The sequence below is a fragment of the Cottoperca gobio genome, chromosome 9 (assembly GCF_900634415.1).
Source record: "Cottoperca gobio chromosome 9, fCotGob3.1, whole genome shotgun sequence".
Lineage (NCBI taxonomy): Eukaryota > Metazoa > Chordata > Actinopteri > Perciformes > Bovichtidae > Cottoperca > Cottoperca gobio.
This window is the reverse complement of record NC_041363.1, coordinates 5,968,103-5,978,462: the sequence shown is the minus strand read 5'-3', so window position 1 is coordinate 5,978,462 and position 10,360 is coordinate 5,968,103. Positions and strand designations below refer to the sequence as shown.

The window sequence follows — 10,360 nt, the reverse complement described above, 5'->3', positions numbered from 1 at the left end:
GCGACTCTGGAGGTGCTGGGGAAGCTGTTGTTCAGCGCTCTGGCCGGAGGAGTGGTGGATTGGTTTGGTTTCCAAGTTGCCTTCCTCTTCTTCCTCACCCTCTCCGCCGGGACGGCCCTGCATGTGTGGACGGCTACCTTCACTGGTGCTCTCCGGGAACACCAGCTCAAAGAACAGCCCAAGTGAGACCAGAGAGGGTGAGAGGTCCTGATACGGGGCGTCTGCAGGTGCTGAAAATGTGCTGACATAACTTGAGTTTGACCACCAGTATTGAGACACTTCAACACAACACTCATGACTTCAGCAAATAATTTACGTCTAGAAGATCTTGAATAAGTTGACTTTCTGACATTAAGGAGAAATCAGCCATGTGGTTAGGTATTATATAACGTGTGTGCTTTTGTTTAGTTTTTCAAATTGCACAATTGTCATTTCATTGGCAAAAACTGGCCTTACTTTTTATTTATTTTGCTTTTGAAATGTCTGGAAAAGTCTTAATATTTACAGTAGCGTGAGGACAGTTTCAGAGACTACGTTGGTAAGAATGAGCACATTGAGTAGTGGGGTTGGTTAAACTGTACTGAGTACTTTGAGAAATCATCTGAGCCATTTCAATGTTTTAATAAGCCAGCAATAAGAGCTGTAGCCAAAAGCAATATCGCTACTTTGTGACGCTTGTTCTATCGTACCGTCCCGTGTATGAACATGTTAGTTGCTATCCTGAGTTGTATTGTTTACAGTTCAAGATGAATGAATCTTTACTACCTCGTATCAGCGCTGTAAGGTAGGACACACAGGAGGCAAATGTACAGTATATGGAATTCACTCATTCACAATGAATAGCTGCTGCGACAGTTAGCCAAAGTAGGTTTGCAGATGTTTTTTTTAATTGTTTGTCTGTTTCAAAGGGAATATAAATGCAGTACAGCTGTTGAATGAGGAGCATTTATTCTTTTTAATTAACCGTAGATTTTCAGAATAAAATAACTTTTCCCTTTGGGATCCAATAGGTCAACCCTGACAGCTTACTTCCTGTAGAAAGCTCAGCCTTACACGCTGCATGGTGCCATCTCGTCTCATTTTTTTCAATCAAATATTCATCTTTATAAAACCTTTAAAGGCCATTAGCACTGGCAAATTGCAGTCACATTTCTTTCATGTTTTAGAAATGTCCATAATATGTACTCTATAATATACTGTAACTCTCCATGGTACTGTACACTATATAGAATATTTCTCCAGGCTTAAAATGTGAATAAAACAGCAGCGTACAATGTTCTTTTTTCACCAGGCTCTGTAGGTGAATGTATTCATAGAAATTAAGTCTTAAAATTGATAATAGAGCTGACGAGAGACATGCAGATAAAACACAATGGATTGGTTTACATAATGGCAGTAATCTCAGCAAATCTAGCCAAAATAAACCTGCTTTCACGCACTTAAATAGAAGGGATGCCATATTTCATCATTACTGGTTCATCTGTGTAGCCAGACCCTCTTGTCATGAGATTTGCTCAAAAATAAAGCTGCTGAGTGAATCTTACGGTCTGGTGTCTTTCTGTGTGTGCCTCCCGTCACCAGATTTCTACTACACTATCTATCCCCAGTGGCGAGCTCCTGTGTGGTCTTTGAGGACGTTACCACCTTTGAAAATCCATCGTGGCTTATAGCGGCTGTGAACAAAACACTGGCTCTCTGCAGTGCACTGGCTGAGGGCTACATGAGTGAATAGGGGCCCCGTGTCACAGGATCCACAAGCCATACATCTCTAATGACACAACAAATGCTGTGAAGGAGGATTATGCCAGTTTACACGGCCCCTCAGTACACCTCCACTTTAAACTTTCTGTTTGTATAGCGGGATAGGCGATGCGTGGATAGCGAGGGAGGGTTTGAAGAGAGAGGCTTATGTTTTATTCTCTCGCCATTTCTAAGAAAAGAGCGAGCAGCGAGAGCGTTGGGCCTGTTTAGTTAGGTGTCTTTTGAAAAGTCACATAAAACCACAAGCTTGTTGTGTCATCCAAACTTGCTGAGGTGTATTCTGTATATAGGAGAGGATGGCTTCTACTTAAAAGAATATGAGATTCCTTAAATCATCAACAAAAGATCCCCAACTGTCTAGATTTACTTTAGACTGTACCAACACCAGCTACCTTCAGCTAAGGCATTGTTTTTAATTAAAGATTCTGGAGACTAAAACGTAGTTTTCTTTGCCGCGTGTGTCCGTGGTGTTGACGGAATATGTGGTCGGGTTAAGCTAAAGAAACAATTCTACCCAAAGGTCCATTTAGTAGCGGTTCTGGAGCATTCGATAGTATCCCCACAGATGCAGTTTACCCAGCTGTCATGAAATTATTGATGTTTCTTTTTCCATGTTTGCCTAAAAGCTGAAATTCAAATTTTTAACTGGGCAAACGAAGACCATGTGATACAATCAAAAGCTCCAGAACAGCTAGTCAATGGACTTGTGGTAATGATTTGTGGTCATGTAATAATTGAAAGGGTTAAAACACTTTAAAGTGTCTTTTACAATACATGTTGTAACTTTGTGATTTCTAACAATGCAGTTTGTTTTTGCTGCCACACTACAACCCGGTGTTATTATTATTATTATACTGAAAGATTACATTTTAAAAACTCAATAGCAACACGTCTCTGCATAAACAATCTCCTGATTACTCTGGATCACCATTTTCATTGGGACTATTTCTTCTGTGGAAAGTAGTTCCGGTAAAACACCCAAAATAAAACAATACATATGTTAACTGCAGGTGCATCATTTCCTAGCTCCATATTAAAGCCTGTGTGCAGATGCGAGTGAGGAAAAAGTAGACAAGTGGTCTGGATCCTACAACACTGATGAGAGTGAGACCTCCCACTGCGGTTGCCAGATTGGCAGAAACCCCCCTGTGGAGAGAGTGCGTGTCTCTGGGCCACCCTCCCTGCCACGGCGACCATTGTACTGATAGTTTGGTGGATTTGATGTGCTTGTTGCTTCACTCAATGTTGACTGAACTTTGTAGAACAATTAAGGGAATTGCATAAGACCTGTGTGAGGCTCATGCCATGCATTGGGCTTTAAACACAAAGTGTACTTTACAACTTAAAGTGGCAATTATTCAGTGAATACCTTATTATGATATAGCAGGGGCAGAGCGCACTTGTGTTTGTTCGTGTGTGAATTCCTGAGTTGTTATCGCCAGAGTCAGATTCCCGGTATGGAAGGGTACGGCTGGGTGTTCTTTTTTATCTACAGCTATCGAGTTTCAGTCATTAACAATCAGGCTGGGGCACAAGTCTGGTCACATCACCAACTATATACCTGTATCACACAGCAAAAAGGAAAGGATAGGCCTGCTCATTCACCCCGTGCCAAGGCTGTGCCGCTAATCACAGCGTCGCAAGATGCACCACAATGTAACCCACACAATACAATACACATAAATAATAAGGCAGATTCTTTTGAGCCAATAAGAATGGAGAGAGGGAGAGAGAGAGTTCACTGACAGTTGCATCTCTTGCCCGGTAGAGTTACCTCTGGGGAGAGAGGAGAGAGGATGCAACATGTTTTAATCTCAGCAAACAAAGGTGTTGTATCGCTTTTTTTCTTTTCTTTTCTCTTTTGTCTCTGAGCGCCCAACGGGAAGAGAGGTGTTGGCTTTTTGCGTTGCTTTTGTCCTGTGGCCGGCAGAATGGCCTTCTGGGAAACTTGAGTGTGCAGGTGGAGATCAGCAGCATCATGTGTCACAGTGTTTCCTCCACTGGTGTTTACTTTTTGTTTATTTGCAGAATGAGCGACACGGACACCCCTCTCTCTCTCTCTCTCTCTCTCTCTCTCTCTCGTTCTTCCCACCACTCTGTCCTTCGTCTTTGTTTTCCTCCTCGGCTTCATCATTCCCTCACATGAGGTTTCTTACATTCTTTAGGACCCTTTTTTTTACTAGAATATTTGAAAAATACTTATTTTTCATTTGTTTTTGGGTGTAAACAGCATCCGTAATAAAATTCCTGGCATCTGATGTAATTAGAAACAGAAAAATGCAATATATAATTATAATAACAATCTATATCGGAGATAATTTAGATGGAACAATTAATGTCGACATTTCTATCAAAATGTATTTATTCAAATGCAATATTCTACACTTTTAAAACAGAGGTTTACAGACCGCAGCTACAACATTACTGGGCGTGAAACTATATGAGGCCTTTGCAAAAGTAATTATAGGCACACTTTATCACACAGGTCAAATGCAGAAGACAGAATATATAAAAATAGAAAGTAGGACAGAGAGAGAGAGAGAGAGAGAGAGAGAGTAATTGAAATTACATTTCCAGAGAATGTGTGACAAATCATTTCTGATCCTCCACATACAGTACGAAGCTTTACTATCAAACGACTGAATGAATGAATGAATGAATACGACCCTTCAATCACATCATGTCTCTCAGTTTTATGGTTCATAAAGGTGAAAACATCTACAGCGTATTAAAACGTGTAGCTGCTTGGACACACACACTGTAAATGTAATATCTGTGTATCTCATCTGAACAACATGTGTTCTTTCCACACGACAAACTCGACGCAAAAACACTCAAGGCTGAGTGAGCACATGTAGAAAAGTTGTACCACCTAATGGATGTTTCTTTTTTTTGTACGCCTCAACAGCAGCGAAGGCTCGAAGAGGAACAGAGAGGATCTATGGATGAAGTATGGGAAAGAGGCAGGCTTAAAGCAGGACGGACAGAGGAGCAGTGAGGGTTCAGTTTGCTGTTAGCTAAGACACAACGGCCGAGACGTAACTCTAGCCCGAGGACAGAGGAGCGCTGGCGTATTCCCTTCCATTGCAAACAGGCAGATATCTTTACCTGGCGACAACACACACCTGTGTGTAGATCACATGACCTGATCGCCACTGTGGGAACAGGCAGAGAGATGTATTCAGTCAACCTTTGTGGAGATTTAAGGATCTAAACAGAAGAAGGACAGCAGAGGAGCAAAAGGAGTTTGAAGAAATCCGCAACTGAATCTGCAAAAATAAACCCAGCACAACACGCCATTTATCCTGCGCGGTTATTTCAGGGTGTCTGGATAATCGTGTTTTTGAGATTTTTCTTTTTAAGGAATTTCAATACAGTTAATTTAAAAAAGAAGAAATCATGCACCTAATCCCCTGCACTTAATTTAGAAGCAGCCTTTTTCAATTAGTTTCCACTGAAATGCCACGAGTTCACCTAAACAGCCTCTGAGCAATAACTACAAGCCCGACCCCCTCTGAATAACTTAACGTGAGAATGAATCGTATGTTCTGTACTCATTTCATTAATAATACACAACTCATTTTCATACAGGATCTCTGCTCCCTGCCAACATAATCATAGTTGTCTATTATTAGGTACAGGCTTTTAATTGGCATGAATATTCCAATGAGAGAAAAAGAAGCGAGCATAAACACAGAGTTTCACAATATCGTGCAGTAAATGTACACATGCATCTTCATCATCGCCGTAGTTTTGGGCGAGTAAATGGCTTGTGTGTGAATCTGCTTTGTTTGTGTCGGCCTAAACATTTTAAATCATCCGTCCAACAATCAGAGCAGATATCTCTCACTTTGTGTGAGTACATGAGTTTATGTATTCAGTAAAGTCCACAGCTGAGATCAGAGGATCCTTGCTATGTTTACAGCCTGCTTACATCTATCTCTAATTACCACACAGAGGTTGATGCAGCCTGTGTGGCTGTTGGATTTGCATATTAACAGAAAATTCAACATGACATGAAGATCAAGCTATTAAAAATAACTGTAATAATGTTTGATTCTGCAATTCATGCAACTTTCAGGTGGTGGATAATTGAGAAATCAGGTGCAGGCGAAAAAATTAATCTTTTGACTGCTGAGGAATCACTTCAGGGACATGTTTCACCTTTTGTCTTGTATTTTAAATTTAATGATGAGGATTTCTGTCCTCATTAATTGTCTTCGGTTATATCGCAAAACCTTGGGAAACAGGATTAAAATAAACTGCGGCTACAGTTTCATGTAACGCTCGCTGAGTAAAGATCTCAGAAATCATCTTTGCTCTTATATTTATTGTTTTGGTTGAAGAGAGGATATCAAAAATAGGGATAGTGTTCATTTTAGGGCAAGAGCTAACATTCATGCGCCAGCAACCTGGGAAAATGCTAGCTGTGTCACAATAGCTCTCTCTTAGCATTGTTAGCATTGTCAGTCAGTGACCCACCACCCTCCGGCACATTTCAGATTGACAGCATCTACTAGCTCTGTGAATCCAAAGTGTTTGATTGAACGCACAATAAGTTTACATATTAAAGACTTTTTGCCCTTGTGGGTCAGATACTGGTGTATAGGTAACTTTAAATAAAGGTGGATGGTGCGACACAGCTAATAAGCTACTCCAGGAGCCTCCTCCATTTTGGACTCTCCACTTCTCTGTTCCCTCAAGGTCAGCAAGCAAGGTCAAGGTGACTTTGTATTATATGTCAAATTCCAGCAACTCGACATGAAAGTTTTAAATGCTGATGTGAACGGGCCTGTTTTACACATTTCTATAAAAACAATGAAATGATCTAAACCACGTGTGTGTGCAATTGAAGTGATGGGAGCTGCTCTGTGGTGAAACAGGCTCGGCTATCCGGTCCCTCAGTGATGGGCTGGGATGTGACAAGCTGCCATCTCATATGGTGTTGAGCCTGAGTCACTTAGCTCTGGTCTGCCTCAGTCTCCAGGCTCAGACCCCTTCAGCCCAACCCTCCCGCATCCTTACTCTCGCTCTCAGTCACACACACACACACACACACACACACACACACACACACACACACACACACACACACACAGCCTCTCCCCCAGCCTCATTTGGACCATTAGGGCCAAGACAGGAGAAGCCTCGTTCTTGTGCACAGACCCCACTTCTTCTCTTTCATTTTCTGTCATCTATTTCCCGACGCCTTCCGATCCATTCCTCCATCTCGCTGCCCTCAAATGCGGACGACCCGTCGGGACTAGTTGTTGACGGGGGAGTTAACAGCGCATTGTGATGGTGTTTAAAGGGTTCCAGCTCTATATGGCTGTCTGTCTAACTGGCTGAGTCCATGCCTCCCGGTGATGGAGCCTTTTTAGGTCATCCATCCGTCCATCTATCTATCCATCATCCATCCATCTATCTATCCATCATCCATCCATCCATCTATCTATCTATATATCTGTCTGTCCGTCTGTCCGTCTGTCTGTACGTTTCTCCATCCGTCCATCCATCATCCATCTATCCATCTATCTATCCATCCATCCATCATCCATCTATCCATCTATCTATCTATCTATCTATCTATATATCTGTCTGTCCGTCCGTCCGTCTGTCTGTACGTTTTCTCCGTCCGTCCATCCATCTATCCATCTATCTATCCATCATCCATCCATCCATCCATCTATCTATATATCTGTCTGTCCGTTTCTCCGTCCGTCCATCCATCTATCTATCATCCATGTATCTATATATCTGTCTGTCCGTCCGTCTGTCTGTCCGTTTCTCCGTCCATCTATCTATCCATCATCCATCCATCTATCTATCTATATATCTGTCTGTCCGTCTGTCTGTCCGTTTCTCCATCCATCCATCCATCATCCATCATCCATCTATCCATCTATCTATATATCTGTCTGTCCGTCCGTCCGTCCGTCTGTCTGTACGTTTCTCCGTCCGTCCATCCATCTATCTATCCATCCATGTATCTATATATCTGTCTGTCCGTCCGTCCGTCTGTCCATTTCTCCGTCCATCCATTTATCTATTCATTCATAACAAGTGAAGAACACGTTATTAATCTGCTCATTGAGGAGTTGTTTTTGTTGGCAGACTCAATCGTCTCATATTCCAGGCCTCTATTATTTTCAGTATCTCTCAGGGAAATCGTTTTTTTGGCAGAGGTTGGCTGAGAACAAACTCTATTGTTTCTTAGAGTGCAGTCACACAAGAAAGACTCACATTTCTCTTAATCCCATATCAGACTTTCTGTGGTATGAAGTTGAGGTTATGAATAAATGGGAAATGTCAAATTTGTCATGCCGATATCACTTACAAAGTGTGTGTTACAGAGACACCCAGCTATTCATCTCCACTAGTGTTCAACACTGTTGTGGAACAGCATCAATTTGTGTTTGTGTTAAGGATAATTTTCTGACAGGAAGTGTCCTGGAGAGAACTACTTCATGTCATTTCATAACACAATCCTGAGACTCTTATTTTGGTTTAGAGTTTAGTTTAAGAAGATATTGATTTCAGGGGAGTTTCTGTGAAAGAACTACTTCATTTAGACCCAAAGTAAATATGCATTAATAGATCTTTATTAATGAGAACTGTGTTTTCACATTTGTGTTTGTACGTTAATAAGAATGACACCATACAAGTTGAAAGCAATACTTCACCACCAAAATGACCATTTCTATTTAATTTAAGTAAATGGAGTTGCCATTCAACAACAGCAAAACTATAATAAAAACTTCAGTTTATAAACTCTCGTACAATTTGTGCAGTTTAATCCAGGTCTCACTCATCCAGCCGTATGCTCCTTACTTCCCAAACTCATGCTTTTCTCTAAAACCTCATTATTTAATACACTTCTCTATGCAAGACAAGCGTTCTCCCAGAATTCAAGGTCACACATTGATATAAAGATGGTCATTTTGGGTGTGATGTATTCCTTTAAATTAAAATACAATGTGCACAGAGTGGAACTTCTTATAATTACGATTCACATAAATAAACCAAAGGAAACCATATCATTGAGCCACTTTTTAAAACGAGGAGCGGCGGATGATTCCTTCCTATTAAAATACCCTTTTAGTCATACAAGACATTAAAGCCTGCACGGTCCCACAATATACATCACAAAGTCAAACTGCCTGCCACTCTGCTAAATTAATGTATGTATGACAGGGTGTGTTGATGTGGAGAAAACATGAAGTGACGAGGTGATGGAGCGAAGACTAGAGGAGGGTGGAGATCTGCAGAGGAAGGGAGGAGAGGATGAACGGACCAAAGGACAGAGGGGGAGACACAGGACCATTACTACACTGTTTGACATCATCAGGGATTCAGCCTCGGGCCAGAACAACTAATGGGGGTAGATCGGAGAGGGAAAGATAGAGAAAGAGAACATATATAGAGTTTTGAATATAGGAAGTCAAGTCTAAGAGAAATAATAGAGAATATAATGATAGAGATTTCTCTATGGGGATCGCTAGAGAGGGCGAGGATAGAATAATATAGCGGGATAGGAGAGGATAAAGCGAGGTGGAGAGAGAGGGGAGAGAGAGAGAGAGAGAGAGAGAGAGAGAGAGAGAGAGAGAGAGAGGGAGAGACTAGAGAGGGCGAGGAGAGCTCTAGGAGCCCAGATATAGAGAGGGAGAGAGGAGAGAGAGCCATGCGAAGAGGGATAGAGAGAGAAGAGAGAGGGAGAGAGAGAGAGAGAGGGGGAGAGAGAGACAGAGAGAGAGAGCGGAGAGTGGAGACCGAGAGAGAGGGGAGAAAGAGAGGGAGGGAGAGAGCGAGAGAGGAGCATCCCTCGGGAGAATCTGATCTATCGGCTGAGAGCAACAGGGGTTCTCTATAGATCTCTCTAGCGTTCTCTCTATCTCTCTCTCTGGGAGATCTCTCTCTCTCTCTCTCTCTTCTAAGTCTCTGTCTCTCTTGTTCTCTCTGTTCTCTCTCTCTCTCTCTGCTCTCTCTGTTTCTTCTGTTCTCTGTTCTCTCTCTTCTCTCTCAATATCTCTTGTCTCTCTCTCTATCTCTCTCACTATATCTGTCTCTCTCTCTCTCTCTCTAGCTCTATCTCTTCTCGCTGTCTCTTCTCTCATCTCTCTTCTCCTCTCTCTCTCTCTTGGTCTCTCTCTCTCTCCTCTCTCTGTCTCTGTCTCTGTCTCCTCTCTCTCTGTCTCTCTCTTCTCTCTATCTCTCTCTCTGTCTCTCTGTCTCTCTCTCTGTCTCTCTCTCTCTCTCTCTCTCTCTCTCTCTCTCTCTCTCTCTCTCTCTCTCTCTCTCTCTCTCTGTCTCTCTCCCACACAACAATCACATTCAAAATGCACACTACACTACAGATATGAATCCATGCATGCTTTAATACTTGGAGCTCTACAAGCAGACACATGTGAACAACTATGCACACAGCTGAGCCCCCATATCCAATCCAATAAGGTTTTCTACAGAGTTTAAAATACCAAATCTATCCTTCCTTTCAGTACATCAAAGTGTTTTGATGTTGGTGCAAGGCTGTACTGTACATATTGTTTGGTTGCAATGATATGTACAGCATGGTCCTACACATCCTATTTTCCTGTTGCTT

The 10,360-nt window shown here is 42.0% G+C and overlaps 1 protein-coding gene across 1 annotated transcript in view; it reads left to right on the top strand.

Annotated features, from left to right (window-relative positions):
* The window catches only part of mfsd3 (major facilitator superfamily domain containing 3), a 20,048-nt gene extending 18,516 nt beyond the window's left edge, over positions 1–1,532 (top strand). Inside the window, exon 6 of the mRNA XM_029439273.1 lies at positions 1–1,532. This exon is cut by the window's left edge and continues 21 nt beyond it. Coding sequence (XP_029295133.1) covers positions 1–186 — 186 coding nt within the window. The 3' untranslated portion in view covers positions 187–1,532.
* The last annotated feature ends 8,828 nt before the right edge of the window (positions 1,533–10,360 follow it).